The following is an 18,636-nucleotide window of genomic DNA, read 5'->3' as shown; positions in this document are numbered from 1 at the left end:
AAATTTATTTCAAATACATGCATTTCAAATACTGCCCGTCAACATCAAGGAATTGGCTCAGAAAAAGGGTCAAATTCCTTCTCCTGCTATGGTGCAAAAATGTGGAACGCCTTACCGAAGGCCTTGAAGGAGTGTAAATCCCTACCTTCCTTTAACACTTGGGGAGCCAAACTCGTTCAGGGACGAGTTAAGGCCACTAGATGTCACTGTGCCAAAAGGAAGTTATCTCGTTTACAGACGAGGCAACAAAGAGTTAACTCTACGAGCCTGCAGCTGCCCTCTGAATGACCTAAGTCCATTACGTCACCCGGCAGCTGCTGGCAGCTCTTCTGGGGGAGAAATTGCGGAAGCACTTAACTCTTATACTGCTTTGGACGTTCCTGTTCGCCCCAATTCTCAAGAGACCTCCGCGCCAATACGGCGCTCGTTCGCGTTCGTTCGTTCGTTCGTTTACCTTGTTGAAGCTGATGAGGGGTCGCGCCGCCGTGTACTGTAAACACATTTTCCGCGGTGATGGTGTAAAAAATCCATTATGCGTTAACATCAACGGAGACCAATTCACTTCCTTGTTGATTTCCTCTGGCTGTAAGGCTCTGTGGCCAGTGACTGGTCTGAATGTACGGCAACACATAACAGGCAAATTCACATTCATTCTCGCATGACGCCGCCCTCTGCTGCCTGGCAGACCAAAGTGCACTATTGCACAATCAAAAAAATTAAATAAAATAAATAAATAAATGTCTGTCTATCTACTATAACGTCGCAAAGGTAAGCCGCTTTTTGATGGCACCAGACCCAATAAATAAATAAATAATCTGGCAGTAGGAGAGTTAACATTGCTTTAGATTCTACTTTGAAACATAAGAACGGCTTTATCTAAGAATGAGATGAAAACAGCCCCAGGGAAGCAGAGAGCTGATTGTTTTCACGGCGACACTTTACCGCGATGGTCGGTCCCGGTTTGGATTTTAGTTTCGCGAGCGTTTGTAAACAAATGGATTATCCTCCTCAATCTTCTCTGAACACGCACGTGTCGTGCACACGCACAAAGCTTGCGAGGCACGTCAAAACAAAGCGTAAGTCAATGGTGGCACCAGCAACAGCTATAAATGCTATAAACCTTAGCAGCCCATGTGTTAAAACGGCATTGAAAAGCCACGTATACGCTGCTGCTACTCGAAACTGGTAAAAGAAAACGAAGCCTATCCTTACCTCCCCCTGAACTTTCTATCGTAAAAATACCATTTATTTTGCATCGTTTTTTTGACTTTTTTTATATATATATATTTTCTGCATAGTACTTTGTTTTATTTGTCATTTGCCTGTCATTCTATGTTATGTGAGTTTTTAAAAAGAATACCATAATTGAAACAAGCCTTTAGTTAACCTTGTACCAGTGAACTGTACTGTCATGAAACTGTACCCTTTCCTATGCAAACTTCTAATAAAGTCTTCAATCAATCAAAGGACATTATTTTGCGACGTGCACCACATGTCATTTGCATTTCTGACTAATAAAGTATAAAATCAATCAATCAATCAATCAATCAATCAATCAATCAATCAATCAACTTTGTGACCTGCACGGTCCCAGTGTGCAGAGCCCAGGTCTTCTGGGTCTCCATGTGGGCCTGGGTGTCCACACAGAACTCCATACGCTGGCTGGGAATCCAGGAGAACCTCAGAACATTTGGATTGGTGTAGCTCTGGGAAACACAGGAGAGAAACATCTCTAAGTACAGAGAGCATTTATCCAAGCTGATGTCCAGTGCCGCTAGCCATTTGGGTGCCCTACGCCAGTGGTTCTCAACCTGTGGGTCGGGACCCCCAGGGGGGTCCCCAAATGATTAAGTTAATGTGCAACATTGTTTAATCTCACTCAACAGTAAACAAACCAACTTAAAAGTTTAAGTGTGTGTTTCAAAAGTGACAATTTAAGGACTCTAAAATGACAAATTAAACATTGGCCAAATTGTCAAATTGAGAAAGAAATTGTGAAAATAGCCGATGTACACAACGCGTTGTGAGCATGTAGATCTGCTATTTTCACAGTAGAACCTGTTATACAAAATGTAATGCCTCAACTCTTAGTGCTCGTCAGGGTGGGGGCTCCCCAGTTAAAATATGATTAGTTAGGGGGTCACAGCCTGAAAAGGTTGAGAACCACTGCCCTACGCAACAACTGGCTTTCGGCGGGTGTCCCCCGCACGTACACGCTCGTTTTTCCTCGGTTAAACATTATTAAACGCACATTGCAGATTGCTTCTGCATGCTGGGAGAGCACGGTAAACAAGAGAACATAAGTGTTAAAATGTTTTCATATACTGCTTTCTATTGATTTAGCCATTTTAATGATTTTGAATTCAGTGGGTGGGGCAAGCGTACAAGTGGCTAAATATGTCTTTTTAGACACAATAAGCCCATTCCCAAGAGGCACCACAATCTTTCATGGGCAGATGTGGGGGCTAGTAGTGTTACTGTAAATAGTAATAAAGCAATTGATTCTTATCATATGTTTAAAAGGACATATTTAGCCAATTGTGCGCATGCCCCCACCCACTGAAATCTAAATCGTTATAATTGCTAAAACGACAGAAAGAAGTAAATGAAAACATTTTAACACTAATATTTTATTTTCTCTAATTACAATCTAAAATATGAACTTTATAGTTGATATTTAACCACTTGAACCATACCATCCCTCTTCTGGGGGGAAGGTTCACCAAAAATAGTCGATCTGAGTGTGAGTTTGTAGAACTGCTATTTTTGAGAATTGGCCTTAGATGGAAAAACTAGAAAAAAGAAAATTTATACGAAATTTTAGTCTGTGCAACCTTGTGTAGCAGTTGGTGTTAGCATTAGCATTACATTTTTTAACATTAGCATTTTTTGCATAAGCTTTAACATTATGGTTCTTCATGTGACACCACCCACATATCTGTACGACAAACGGTTCACGAGAAAAAGGGTCACTTCCTGTTTGGTTAGGGGCACTTCCTGTTTGGCGATATAGGCCCCAATTAAGGTTAAGGACTCTTAATCTTGTCATTTGACGCAACCCGCGCGTCTGTACGACAAACGGTTCACGAGATCAAGGGTCACTTCCTGTTTGGTGAGGGGCACTTCCTGTTTGGCAAAATAGGCCCCAATTAAGGTTAAGGACTCTTAATCTTGTCATTTGACGCAACCCGCGCGTCTGTACGACAAACGGTTCACGAGATCAAGGGTCACTTCCTGTTTGGTGAGGGGCACTTCCTGTTTGGCAAAATAGGCCCCAAATAAGGTTAAGGACTCTTAATCAAGTCATTTGATGCCATCCACGCGTCTGTGCGACAAACGGTTCACGAGGTAAAGGGTCACTTCCTGTTTGGTGAGGGGCACTTCCTGTTTGGCGAAATAGGCCCCAATTAAGGTCAAGGACTCTTAATCAAGTCATATGAAACCATCCACGCATCTGTACGACAAACGGTTCATGAGATGTAGAGGCACTTCCTGTTTGGCGAAGGGCACTTCCTGTTACAGAGGGGGCGGGGCTTAATCAATTACAGCTCATCCCTATTGGCCGGAAAAATACCAAAGTTGTGTGTGCATTGTTATGTGGCGCCAAAGTTTCTGGGTTTTTTTCGGAGTCCCCCATTCAAAGTCAATGGGGGTTTTTGAGCGTAGTTTTTTACGAATTACGTTGCCATGGTAACGCGGATCGGAAAGAAAAGTAATAGCACACCATTCCCGGCCGAGCCGCACATTTTTATGTATATATTGCGGGGGTGGCGTAAATCTTGCGGCAGTTATTACGTGCCGAAATTTCCCCCATTCTAAGTCAATGGGGTTTTTTGGCGTCGTTTTTTGCGAATTACGTCGCAATGGTAACGCGGATCGGAAAGAAAAGTAATAGCACCCCATTCCCGGCCGAGCCGCACGTTTTGATGTATATATTGCGGCTGTGGTGTAAATCGTGCGGCAGTTATTACGTGCCGAAATTTGCAAGAACATTAATTACTTACTTACTTACTTACTTAACTCATTGACTGCGCCGCCACGAGTACCCCGAGTTATTCCCATTGTCTGAGGCTGCGACGCCCGAGTTTCACGAGTTGGGGCTGTTTTCAAGGTTTATGCAAAAGTACACTTTCCCCTAGCCTGTTACAAAATGTCATGTTTCTGGTTAAAAATCACACATCAAAGTCAGCTTGTTTGAAAACAAAGGAGAAATCGACCTCCCCAGTCCCCATGACCCAAAGTGAACTCATTTATCAGGACACGGCTTCAGTTCTGCCGACACAGTGCGGCACGGCCGCAGCAGTGGTGAAACAAAACTAGCAGATCTTCAAGCAGACCATTCTGCATGAATCAAAAACATTTTCACTTGAAAAGCTGTGACCTGCTGCACTGGGTCACCCTAACTCTAACCCACACACAGCTCCATACCCACACAAAAAAGTTCAAAGTTTCTACAACAAAAGTTTACCAAAACGGTAAGACCCAGCAAGAAAACAATGGCTACATCAGAGCCTCGTAGCAACCGCCCGGCCTCTCAGGCCTCTCTATACCAAAACAAGCCAACACAAACACATCAACAACACAGCAACACCTCCCAGATGAAAGCATTGACAAATCAACACTCAAAGTGTTATAAAGGTTTCAACATAAACTTACCTCAGTGTGATGAGGAGAGCGTTGGTGTAACACACACACACACACAGAGAGAGAGACAGATAAGTCCAGTGCCGTTTAGTGTCAGTAGATCAGTAATCCTATAGTTTCATTCGTGTAGTTTTCTTTTTCTGTTTGTGAGCGGGTTTCATGCCCTCACCGCGGCACAGCAAGCGCCCGACGGCTAGCCATGGTTCGCCGGTCGCCTCTGATTCTGGTTCCCGTCGCGAACCAGCCCGATCCCTGGACGCGGGCGAGGGGCTAGAGGCGGATGAGGCGGCGCCGCCGTCCCAACAACACACACCGCGGGCAGACATGGCTCCACTGCCCGCACTCCTCACGCCGGAATCGGTGGCTTGCGTGAGGCCACGCGAAGAACGCTCTGCCATGCCCATGTCGCCGAGAGATAACATCGAGACGCTCTCCCAGTCCCAGAGTGAGATGTATGTATTATCCATATCATTGATCCATTCAAAAACAGCAGATAGCAGTCAGTGCAAGTTCACAGCGCATCACTTTGTAGCCTACTTTCCTGACTAACTAACTTTCGCTAAATTATTCACTCGATCAAATGATGTGTACACTGTACAGGTCCGTGTCCGATGCAGATGATGTCATCGGCAGCACTGATGATTGTCAGAGCAGTATAATCAGAGAGTGGTGTCACCGCGGGGTCAGAAACAGCGCTGGTCACGTGGTTCATTGTCACTTTACACCTCATAGACTTCAATGCATTTTGTAAACTTCCGGTTGGCCGTTTATCACTATACGCCAATAGATGTGTGCGTAGAAGACCTGGCCCCATGAAGTGAACGGGAGTGACGCAACTCTCCATTCTAGGGCTCTGATGATTGTGAGTGGCACCCCCGGAGAGCAACACGCAACCGCAAAGACGACACTTTCTATGCGCGTAAGTTGTGCACATGCAGCACACATTGCGCGCGCGTGCACACACACACACACACACACACACACACACACACACACACACACACACACACACAGTATATTCTGTATAATGTATTTATTTATTTAGATGAGTAACTAATCGCTCTGGGTCTACTAAATGCCTAAAACATTTCCCATGTCAATATGTTCAAAATAAAACAGCATAATGGCAAATATAAATGTATTTTTCTGTTCAAGTTATTCTAGTCAAGGTATTGATGTTTTGTCATTACCCATAACAGTAAAATACATATTCCCATTTTCACCATGCAGTACCCCTGCATACCCATAGTACACATACACCCACAGCAAACCTTTATGTATCTCATATAGCATTGATGCTTTTCACACACACACACACACACACACACACACACACACACACACACACACACACACACACACACACACATGGAAACAGAACTTTTCATTCAATTTGAGGAGTAAATAATGTATTTTATTTTGGTATGCGTTTTCAGAAGCTGATCAAGGAAGTGCTTCTCTGTCAGGCACTGGGACACAGAGACCTTCAAGCAAAGGAACAGGCAAAGGTAAGATAAAAATAATGATATTTTATATATATATATATATATATATATATATATATATATATATATATGTGTGTGTATATATCAGTGGCGATGCGTGCCCCAAGGGACCAGACCTTCGGGGACGCACCACCGCCCCCCCCCCCCCCCCCCCCCCCCGCGCGTGCACATGCGCGCAAATTGTATGCCTTTTTCATTCTTCTTTTTCTTTTACAAAACTGGTTAACAATGAACAGCAGACTGTGTACAAGGCAAGCACGCTGGGTAGGCTTAACCTAATTAGCCCTACACACATACTCCAAACCAAGACTTCCAAACCAATGCCAATATAAGGATTAAATAGATGTGCGCTTCTGACAGACAGAGCCACACAAGACACAACCAGCGCAACCAATCGAAACGTCCATTTAACATAGCGCGCTTTACAAAGCAAAACGCACTGTCCACCATCATGTAACAACACCAGCTATCAATGCAAAGAAAGACCACGTCAAGAAAGACCCACATTAAATAGACAAAAACAGGCCTAAGTGTATCAATCTGTCTTTCAATGTTATATGAGATACATAAAGTGGTTCCTGTGTAAATAAGCTGTAAGGTTTACTAGGATCTCCTTTTAGCTGACCAGTGATTTGTACTGTCATGAAACTGTACCTTTTCCAATTGCAAACTTCTAATACATTCTTCAATGATCAATCAATGGAAATTAAATGCACAGCGGCATACCCAGCAATATAAATTAATTCAGTTTCTCTCACCAATGAAGTTGTTCACTTGAAGAAAAGAAAAACATCCTCCGGTCCTTTTGGGTGAATTTCTCAAAGATGGGTTCATAAAGCTATCATTCCTTTTAAGTTCTGTCCATCTTTTCATAAAACAGTCTTCTTGAAAAAGGCAACGATAATAATAAATCCACAGCGTTCACTCCAGCTGCAGCCATGTCGCGTCTGTTTACTTTACAAGTTTCACGTGTTGTGCATAGTGAGTGTGAAACATGCTTGTTGTTCCACTCCAAGTCCCGGAAAAGCCGTGTTGTGATTGGCCAGTAGTCACTTGACTCATTTTGATTGGTGGTTGAACGTGGGTGTTCCGTATACCCTTGACCAGAGCCCTCAAAATATGATTGGTTGATCAAACTGTCAATCCACACCAAGGCTTGTATTATGGGGAACTGGCTCAGGGAATTCTAGAAGTACTGCGAGTGAGAGTAATCTGCGCAGAGACTCAGTAGAAAAAATCTCTCATTGGCTGTTATTTTTCCCAGCACACAAGCACTCCCTATGCACAGAACTTGGGGAAGAAACAACTACAACGAGTATAGCGAGCGAAACAGTGCAGTTTAACAGATTACCAACACAAATAATTGTAATTATTTTAATAAAAATAATAAAAAATAAAAATATATTTTTTATTTAAAAATAAAAATATTATTTTCTTTCTTCTGAGGATCCCTGGGTCTTCTCTGAATACCCTGAAGGTCCTGAAAATTCGCCACTGGTATATATATATATATATATATATATATGTGTGTGTGTGTGTGTGTGTGTGTGTGTGTGTGTGTGTATATATATATATATATATATATATATATGTGTGTGTGTGTGTGTGTGTGTGTGTATATAGGAGCTCCTGAGCTTCACCGAAGCCATTGTCGAAGCCTGGTGCACCCCGCGACCCACCCAACCCCTCTGGCCCGATCCTCGGAGTGTGAGGAGGTCAGCCCATGTCCCTGAGAAGATACCGCCCAGACCACGAAGGAGAAACCCTACACGGGTCTGCTACATCTGCAGCAAAATACATAAGAAAAGGAGTGAGACCTCATTCTACTGCCCTCTGTGTCTTGTGCCTTTGCACAGGAGGCTTTGTTTCGAACGGTACCACGCAGAGATTGACTATGAGCATGCAAGCGGTGCTCGACGTCGACGATAGACAGACACATTTTGATGACATGAGTGTAGACATACTGTGTACCGATTTGTGTGATTTTAGGGCAAATTCTGTAGGAGCAGTGTCCAAAAATGTGTTTGAAAAAATCGGCCTGATGGTGGCGCTATATGGGACAGATCCATTTTGATGACATGAGTGTAGACATACTGTGTAGCGATTTGCGTGATTTTAGGGCAAAATCTGTAGGAGTAGTGTCCAAAAATGTGTTTTGAAAAATCGGCCTGAAGGTGGCGCTAAATGGGACATATCCATGTTGATGAGATGAGTGTAGACATACTGTGTACCGATTTGCGTGATTTGAGGGCAAATATTGTAGGAGCAGTGTCCAAAAATGTGTTTTGCAAGAATCGGCCTCATGGTGGCGCTAGAAGAGGGGCATGTGAGAATTGTGGGTGGAGGTTGTAGGTTGGCAGGCAAGGAGTGTGTGTGCGAAATTTGGCATGGATCGGGGCAACGGTTGCGGAGATACGATGTGACGTGCAAAAGTGTGACGTGTGACGGACGGACAGACAGACAATGTGCCCATTACACTGTAAGAAAATATTGTTTTTGTTTCAAATCATAAAGTAAGCATCTGATGTAATAAATAAAGAGCTGTGAGTAAAAAAAAATGAGTTGTTTGCTTGAAAAGAGACCATTCACAAAAACTTCTTTTTCTCCAGTTGTTATTCTGAGAGGGCTTGGTTTTGGTGAAACAAGGGTTTTCAAATGGCTATAACTAAAGAAGTGTACATGATAAAAACATAATTATTTTTTCTGTGGAAACTAGAAGTTATCCTCTTTCATCTGGGCCATGGCATGACATAGTCATCATTAGACAGAATTAAAAAAAAAAAGGTAAACATGGTAAAAAATCAAGAAATGCTTGGCAACCTAGCTTGATAGTTCACTTTTAATGGTGGCAGTCAATGAGTTAAGTATGGCGGATTACAATAAGTGTTTTGCCATTGCGTTGCATGGCAGGCACACTTAATAACTCATCAAAGTGTTTTACTAAGCATAGTGAAGTGATATAGGTCTCTCAATTTATACAGTAGCTACTGTACACTATGCTGGAGTTAATGATGAAACCCGACGTTCCACCTGTGCCCACAGCTCACCATCTTCCCCGTGGAAGCCGTGGATATATTTTTGCCACCCAGAGATCGGAGTTAGAACCATCCCCTCATACAAAATAATAGCAGCTGGCACTCAACACCAGCCAGCAGCTTATAGCCTATTTCATTCTTCAACCACTGCATTCAGATGACCTTTAGTTTCCAGGTTCTGTCTGTCATTAACGTGGCGAGCCCGTGATATCATGGCCATGGGGAATTATGATATCTTGTAACCAAATGAACACGCTCTGTCAGCGCACGGCACGGATATGGTTTAAATTAATTAATCCAAAAGGTATGGCAGTGACTTGTATCATTCATGTCGGGGCGTTTCAAGAATATTTAAGGATGTGTTATTTAAATTTCAGCCTGCACATTTATCAACGCTGGGATCAAATGTACGCCAGGTGTGTCTATTTAGGACGTGTTCGTAAATGCCACTTGAACGATGTCCTACGCAAAATTTGGGTGAAAAATACAGTGTTTTTTACACAAGGGCCAGTGCGTGCTGTGCATGCGCCTAGCTTAGTAATTGAAGTGTCTCTCTGTGTGTAGCAAGGCCATTCTTTGTCACAAAAGGGTGGGGATACACTTGCCGGAGAATCACTCCGACCAATAGCATTTGTTCACCGATCTCTGTTTTTTTTTTTTTTCAGGAGCTGGCCAGAGCTCTTAACTGCTCCCTTTGAACTTCAAAAGGGTTTGTGAACTGAGGTCATTGATTGGTCCATGAAAGTGTCAAGTGTTTGTTAGTGATGCCTGGATCCCGAGGCCAAGGTGGTGTCAACACTGACCTAGTAATTGAAGTGTGTCTCTGTGTTAACACCTTGCCGTCCGAAATAGAATGGTGGTTGGTAGATTAGCCGTGAAATTTCTATTATTGTATTGTGATCTGAGACATAATATTATGTTTATAAACATGACCCCGCAGCCCCTCCATCTTGAACAGCGCCGCTGTTTTTTCTTTTTTTTTTTTCCCCAGGTAACTCACCATGATTTTCTCGATTTCCGTTGGGATAGAATGGGGGTTTTGGCCGATCGTCGATGTCCCCGTGCGTTTCACGTGCGCGATCCTTTCACGTAAATGTCCCCGCAAATAATCCATGTGTGACTGAAGAACAAAACTGAAAAGTTTCGCTAGCATAGCCCCAAGCATGGCTGCTGTAGGAGCTCGAGTGTGCAGACAGCAAACGTATGGGCTGGGAGTAGCCTTGGTGAAGGAGAGGCGCTGACGTCACCTCTGCTTCATGCACGGTCTGCATGAGCTATCAATGCACGAGTGGTGACTAGGGAAGGTTAGACGATCGCCGATTTTCGGATCAAAAGCTTTTATTCCGGTTTTAAAGACAAAGTCCGGGAATGTACGACGTGGCTGAGAGTCCCTGGGGGGATGTGCGATATAGTACGGTTTTAACATTAAGGGGCTCCCCGTGGCTTAGAAGGTGTTAAGGTGGAGTCAGAACTTACATAGTAATTGAAGTGTGTCTCTGTGACAGGCGGTGGTCAGAACTTACGTAGTAATTGGTGTGTGTCTCTTAGAACTTACGTAGTAATTCACCGTTTGTCAGCCTTCTGATTGGTCCCTGAGACTCCCTGACTGGCCAACCAGAAAAAAAATCATTCACTTTTTGCTATCGGGGGTGGAGTTGTGCAGTGGGAAAATGTTGCTTCAGTCTTTCACCGCGGTGCGCACTGCGGAGCACGGCGAGCGTGCAGTACGGCGCCGTGAGGTGATAGCGATTTCGCTCATTATAATGAATAATCTTCAACAAACTAGTTCACATGAACAATATCAATGTAACTAAGAGTTTCGATTGGGTACATATATTTTAAATGTGCAGAATTACAATTAAAATACATTTTATGTTGACAGCCAGCCTATAACTCCACAACTTCCTACCCAAGATGCACTGCGCTTTCTCTCTCTGTATCTCTCCTCCGATTTTTTCAGAGGATTAAACTAATTAAAACATGTATTTTTGGGGGCAAACCCCTGTTTTGCAATGTAACTACTGTACTTTGGTCTTCCCTTTTTATTAATATCAAGTAGATGGTTTTTTTGGTACTTTAAATAGCAATAATGAGGCTATGAAAAATCGTTTTTCCCCATTCATTTCCAATGTAAAAACAATCTGCCCTGGTGTTTCTGTCCCACTGGGATTAAACAAATTAAAACATATATTTTCGGGGGTAACCAGCTGTTTTGCAATGTAACTACTGTACTTTGGTCTCTTATTAATATCACCTAGATGTTTTTCCTTTGGTACTTTAAATAGCAATAATGAGGCAATGAAAATACCCCCTCCCCCCATTCACTGCCACTATAAAAACAATCTGCCCTGGGTATTTTGTACCACTTAGTAACAGAGCAGAATGGGGCGGGATTTGACAAAGAGTGAATTGGTGTGTGTCTCTTAGAACTTACATAGTAATTGCGGCAGTGCTCGGCGGAGCTGAAATGTCCACTTAGGTCAGAGACGGAGTCCTCACAGGCGTGACACAGGTAGAGCAGGGAGCCACACTCTGAGCTCAAGACCAGAGAGACCAGAGACGGAACGCCTGGGAGGAGAGAGAGACCAGGAAAGAGTTATTACTAGGGTTGTAACAATACATTTTAATAGCGATTCGATACATATCAGGATACATGGTTGACGATACAATACATGGACAATATTTGTTCATTCATGGCGATACGATGCGATTCGATTCAATGATTTAAAATCGATATAGTAACTATTTAGCAAAGAAATTCAATCTGTGTGAAAGGTGTGGATAGTGCAGGTTTTTTTTAAGGGAAACATGTATTATTATGGATATAAATAAGTAAACACAGTGATTATCTGCCAAATACATGGACATTGTATATTGACAAACCTGCACCTTGACATGAACCCAGAGATTACACACATTTATCGATAGACCAGTGTAGCTATATGGAAAGGAAAAGTAATTAAACTACTTCCTTTTCTTTTTTTTTTCTTAAAAATGCTAAATTAAGTAGGTAGGTAGTAGGTAGTATCGATACAATCGATTTGTTACACCCCTAGTTATTACGTTAACCATTATTTTATTTTTTAACTATTTAAAAATAGCATCTGCTATTTTCTATGTGTGTTGTGTAGCTATAAGGGCGGGGTCTCATATTATGATGACCATTACTGACACATCTGCATAATCACTAGAGGGCGCTGCAAGCAAATGCATCAGCTGTTAATTAGATAGATAAGATACCTTTATTATCCTAAGGGGGAAATCAGTCGCCCGGAGGCAGCACAGCAGTTATTTACAAAGTTACAGAGAAGATATGAAAAGAAACTTGCACAGTGTACACAGTAAAGAGCAAGGCACACCAAAAAAAAGAGAACGAAGAATATATTCAGAAAGTGTCAAAACAGTCAACGCTCATAAGTGTAATAGCAATACTTAAAAAGCAAATAGCAATACTTAAAGCACAACTTATCAATGCAGTGCCAAACAAAAAGTGCCCATAACAGTCAATGCTAGTCAGTGCTACATCTCACTGCCATGTCAATACTCAATACTACTAACACAACCTAATAGTGCAGAGCCAAACAAAAAGTGTCCAATGGTCAGTGCAACAAAAAACAAAACAAAAATTAACAAGCACACGTTGCTTTGCACACGCTCACACGGGGAGGGTCCTGAAAGTGATTGACAGGTACGTCACTGGCTTTTTTTATTTTTTTTTTATTTATCCGCTTGCTGCTAAAAAACTGTTGGCCAGCAGCCATACTTAGATCTGACCGTGCACTGATGCAGTATTTTGTCTAAACAGGTCTACTCGTCCCAGTAAACTCTAACAGAGATGTCTCCTTATCTTCTTTGTTTACATTCCCTGCTCCCAGACACCAGGGGGAGGGCTGAGGCCAAATTGACATGGTGGGCGTTTGAGGTACTGCAGCATTTTTACAGATGGGGCCAGAAACATGAACACATCTATGCTCCTTTGAATTGACTGCGCGTTCATAGCGGAAGTGCTCGTTCATGACATGGAGCCCCAGCGTGTCCATGAACAAACTCTATGACGCAAAACACGTCACTTGGGCCCCATTACGTCACATTTTACAACTGGAAGAAGGGCTTCATGCGCTGGGTGAGCAACTCAATACAAGTGGATGGGCAGGGATATCTGGTGCCCTCTCTATATTTATTATAACTCTATGGCTAGGACACTTCAGAATAGGGGGGGCGATAAGGTGATAATTATCATTGCGACGATACAATGTCTCCACGACATGCCTTTTCAGAGGTATCGTATATATTGTGATACAATTGAGGGACCCTTGTAAACAATCCTGTTTAATCGTTAATACAGAGATTCTAGCAGAATTTAATTTAAACCTGCATTTTGGTCTAAATTTAAAGTTCTCAAATTTAAAAAATGTCAAGGTCTCCCCTAGGGTGGATCTTAAATGACCTTTTTCTGATTTTCTTGAGTCTCACCCCCCAATTATGTTCCAAAGTACAAAAAACTGCTTTGGTTAAAATTTGGTTGAATTTCAAGCATATTTAGAGGTAGCTCAATCAAGTCAAAGATTGTACATTTTATTGGTCAAAATCGAATTGCACTGCAGGCACATTTAAGTTATACATTACACATTATTCTTATACTAAGCACAGAAATTATATTTTTTAAGCTTACAAATCTAAACACAAATCTGATTACATGTTTGTCATATGTCAAACCAGAATTAATGTATTGTAGGTAATAGCAAAGCAAAGAATGACAATTTGCAATTTTTCATTTAACGTGCACAATGACATGTCTTTATTGCACACTCTTCAATCATACTCACAACACACAACAAGTACACAGCCCCACTTCCTTGTTTACCCCCAAAACCCCCGAAAGTCACTGCAGTATAGCAATTCAGTAGTTACTGATCAATTAAAGTTTGTTTACGGCTATCGGATAGTCCTGCACAATTTGCAGCAAGTATTGGAGTTGGGACTCATCTTTAGTAATGAGACCACAATATTCTTGTATTAGGTCAACCCCACACTCTGCATGATCATTAACAACATTCATCGCCTTCACTACAGCCAGAGCTTCTTGGTAGTCCTCCCTGGGCTCCCACTCAAAGCACCTTGGAAAAAATCTTCAATGTTCTTCCTTGCAATTGTTCCAAGGTCAACAGTAATTCTCTTCATATGCCCCTGTTCACCATAAGTGATTGGAAAACTTTTGAGAAGCAGCTTTAGACACCTCAGCATTTATTGATGAACCGGATACCTCGCTGCTCGAGGTATCCGGTTCAGAGCTCCAGGAGCTACCCATCATGCCCGTTGGATGGCAAAGGTTATTTATTGTATGAAGATCTGGATGTTTCATGGCCAATTCAAACTGACTAAGGTGAGGTGTCTAAAGCTGCTTCTCAAAAGTGTTCCAATCACTTATGGTATTTTGCTCCAGAGATTGTCGGACTTGCATTGTTTGACAGTCAAGTGAGCGCGCAAACGAAGAGGCTGATGGTGAGAGCCATGAAAGATGGAAATGAAGATCATGAACTGAGAATTACTGTTGACCTTGGAACAATTGCAAGGAAGAACATTGAAGTGCTTTTCAAAATGATGGATCTCCCAGATGACTTCCTTGACGTTGATCCCGATGAGTGGGAGCCCAGGGTAGACTACCAAGAAGCTCTGGCTGTAGTGAAGGCAATGAATGTTGTCAATGATCATGCAGAGCGTGGGGTTGACCTAATACAAGAATATTGTGGTCTCATTACTAAAGATGAGTCCCAACTCCAATACTTGCTGCAAATTGTGCAGAACCATCGGCACAAGTATCCCGATAGCCGTAAACAAACTTTAATTGATCAGTAACTACTGAATTGCTATACTGCAGTGACTTTCGGGGTTTTTGGGGGTAAACAAGGAAGTGGGGCTGTGTACTTGTTGTGTGTTGTGAGTATGATTGAAGAGTGTGCAATAAAGACATGTCATTGTGCACGTTAAATGAAAAATAGCAATTGTCATTCTTTGCTTTGCTATTTCCTACAATACATTAATTCTGGTTTGACATATGACAAACATGTAATCAGATTTGTGTTTAGATTTGTAAGCTTAAAAAATATAATTTCTGTGCTTAGTATAAGAATAATGTGTAATGTATAACTTAAATGTGCCTGCAGTGCAATTCGATTTTGACCAATAAAATGTACAATCTTTGACTTGATTGAGCTACCTCTAAATATGCTTGAAATTCAACCAAATTTTAACCAAAGCATTTTTTTGTACATTGGAACATAATTGGGGGGTGAGACTCAAGAAAATCTAAAAAAGGTAATTTAAGATCCACCCTAGTCTCCCCTTAACTCTGACAGTATACAAATGAAACCAAATGGACCCATAAGGGTCCATTTGGTTTCATGTGTATACTGTCAGAGTTACATACTTGTAAAGTTCAATTTAGACCTCCTAAAAGGAACCCAGAGAGTCTTGTTTTTGTCAAGTAACTTGAAAAATAACCATAAAAAACAATGTGAAAAGGAATCGTGATGAAATCGTGTATCGTGATACAGCTTGGGAAAATATCGTGATATTGTATTTTTCCATATCGCCCACCCCTACTTCAGACTCAATCACAACTGTGCAGTAATAACTGGAAAAAGCGCCTCTTGGTAAGAGTCCGCAAATTCTGCCCGAACCCGATCCTACCCGACCTGACATTTAGGGTAGGGTAGGGCCTAAAATGTAGGCTAATTAGTCAGGCCAGGCCGGGCCAAGGGCTCAATGAAAAAAGAAAATATATATTTGTATTATTTATATTACTTTTACTCTGTGATAAGAGTTCTCAAATTCTTCCCGAACCCGACTCTATACCCGGCCTGGCTAAAATGTATGCTAATTAGTCTTTCATTTTCAGGCCCGTCAATTAAATCAACACTGACACGCACGGGCACGCATGCACGCACGCACGCACGCACGCACACACACACAACTAACCTAAATATGGGTCTATCAGGGACTTCCGCAGAGAGGGAATGTGGTTCAGATAAACTGGAAGAGAGAGAGAGAGAGAGAGAGTCAGACAAGGAGAAACATCAGAAATGCACAATATTAAAACAATAGACTGTTCCTTGTATCAATATGTTTGTCATTAATCACTTAAAGGTAGTGTAAGTGCTATTTGTGGGTTAAAACAGTGGTTCTCAACCTGTGGGTTGGGACCCCCAGGGTAGTCCTGAAATTATTTTGGGGGGTCCCCAGATGATTATGATGAACTTAATGTGAACATTGTTTTCTCACTCAACAGTAAACAAACCAACATAAAATGTGAGAGGGTATCTTCACATTTCCAAAGTGACAATTTAAGGACTTTTTAATACCTCTAAAATGGCAAATTAAACATTGGCGAAATTGTCAAATATCAGAGGCAGACATTTTGAAAATAGAAGATCTACAATTATGTTGTAGATCTGCTATTTTTACAATAGAACCGTGTTATACGGAATGTAATGCCTCAACTCTTGGTGATCGTCGGGGTGTTCCAGTTCCAATTTTGTTCTGCTCGTTTCTTTGTGTCATTACTTCTACAATTGCACTGGTTTCATCTGTACCCTGACTGACTTCTCTAGTTCTTTAATCCTGATTTCAATCTCCCTGTGTGTGTCATTGTAAAGCACCTTGGATAAAGGCACTATATAAACGCTAGCCTGGCTCCAGCCAATAGACCCGCCCACTCTCTGAGTGAACTGCTTCTCTTGGTCTGGATATGTCATATGACGAGTCTCTTGATTCGGTTCAAAGCCGTATCTTGGCGAACCGACCAATGAATTCAAAGCAAGACGGAAAAAAATCTACAGAAACAGTGGAGGGAGGGGTGGCTGCGTGGCTCACCAGAGTTCTTAATTGCTCCCTTTGAACTTCAAAAGGACTCCGAACTGCAGGCATTGATTGAGCCATACAAGTGTCGAGTAGCTCGTTAGTGATTCTCTCTAATCAGTGAAACATCAAAGACACTGACCTGTTGGGTGCATGTCATTGAGGGGAGGGGGAGGAGGGATTGTTTTGTGTGCAAAAGTCAAACACAACCCTCCCACCAGATCGCTTGTGATTGGGAATTTCAAATTTTAAATCCCCTCCCCTTTGAAATCTCAACACAATGGCTCAGGCTCAGACTCTTAAGCCCCAGCGTAGAGTCTTGAAATCAGGCTATATAAACGCACCCATTTACCATTTACGATCATGTCTCTCTCTCACTTAGGGATGGGACGATAATCGTTATTATCGTTTACTGTGATAAAAAAACAAAAACAACACTTGTATCGTGGAGATTTAACTTCATTGTGAAATCGTCCTCCATCATGCATTGGAATCGATTCTCCTTTTAGTTGCCAATATGCATATCCGGTACCACTTAAACCCTCTATAATTGGTCAAACAGACCTGGAAATAACGTACTGTACTTGATACAGTCTTTGTTTCACTCTTGAGTCGAGCAAATCTCTTTGCCAAATAATAGCAGATTTACAAGCGTGCAACGGTGTGAGCTTGTAGATTGGCTATTTTTTGGCAAATGTTCCGCCCAAGGTTAATGGATGTTGGGGATATTTTGATTATCGTGATAACATCGTAAATCACAATTTCTTTGCTCACAATAATGGTGACATGAAATATTCATATGGTCCCATCCCTACTGTCTCTCTCATAAACAACGTATGTTAAAACCCATTCAGAATGGGTACACATTATTGTGTATCATTATTTTATGCTTTAACAATTGAAAAATAGCAGATATACAAGCTCACAGCGCGGCACCGGGTGACGCACTGCGAGCTTGTAGATCTGAAAAATGGTGAAAATTTGAATTTTGACCCGATTCTATAAGTGTCTTTTGAATCCTTCTAAGGTTTTTTGAAAAACCGTCAGCAATCTGGCTAGCCATCGTCAAAGTAGAGGTCCTTTTCACTTAACTGGAGCTCAGTTAGTCTGTTCTTGAGAGACTACTATGTCAGTGGTTCTCAAACATTTTCATGTGAAGGACCCCCAAACTGATATTTATTTGGCCACGGACCCCCATCTCAAAATATCTAGTTCCAGGGACCACCCAGAAGCAAAATTTACAAACGTTCGCTTTAAAAATACATATATTCAAAGATTTGCACACATTTTCACAACTTTTTCTAAAATAGCATATCTACAAGCTTGCAGCACGGCACCGAGTGCCGTGCTGTGAGCTTGTATATCTGCTATTTTTCAATAGTTAAAGCATTCAATAATTCTAGGCCTAAATGGATTAAAGGGATGGTTTTTATCTTACCTTGGCCCCGAACAAACCCTGCATCCAGAGAGAAAAACAAACAGATCAGAGGTGAATTCAAACACATCTTGAGCTCAGTAGAACTCTACCTGACTATAGCAGTGGTTCTCAACCTTTTCAGGCCGCGACCCCCAAAATAATCACATTTTAACTGGGG

The 18,636-nt window shown here is 41.9% G+C and overlaps 1 protein-coding gene across 1 annotated transcript; it reads right to left on the bottom strand.

Annotated features, from left to right (window-relative positions):
* Positions 1-1,559: 1,559 nt before the first annotated feature.
* Positions 1,560-18,609, bottom strand: LOC308292340 (uncharacterized protein; the record flags this gene model as incomplete). Its single annotated transcript, XM_080734653.1, has 4 exons — positions 18,480-18,609; positions 16,163-16,216; positions 11,619-11,752; positions 1,560-1,706 (listed from the first exon to the last, which is right to left on the bottom strand). Exons 1-4 carry the CDS (start codon positions 18,544-18,546, stop codon positions 1,560-1,562), a joined length of 402 nt encoding a protein of 133 aa, XP_080590779.1. The 5' UTR covers positions 18,547-18,609.
* Between the last annotated feature and the right edge of the window lie 27 nt (positions 18,610-18,636).

Source organism: Nannobrachium achirus, assembly GCF_963921795.1.
Source record: "Nannobrachium achirus genome assembly, chromosome: 10".
In the NCBI taxonomy this organism is placed as follows: Eukaryota; Metazoa; Chordata; class Actinopteri; order Myctophiformes; family Myctophidae; genus Nannobrachium; species Nannobrachium achirus.
The sequence above is the reverse complement of the archived record's forward strand: the minus strand, read 5'-3'. Positions and strand labels throughout refer to the sequence as shown.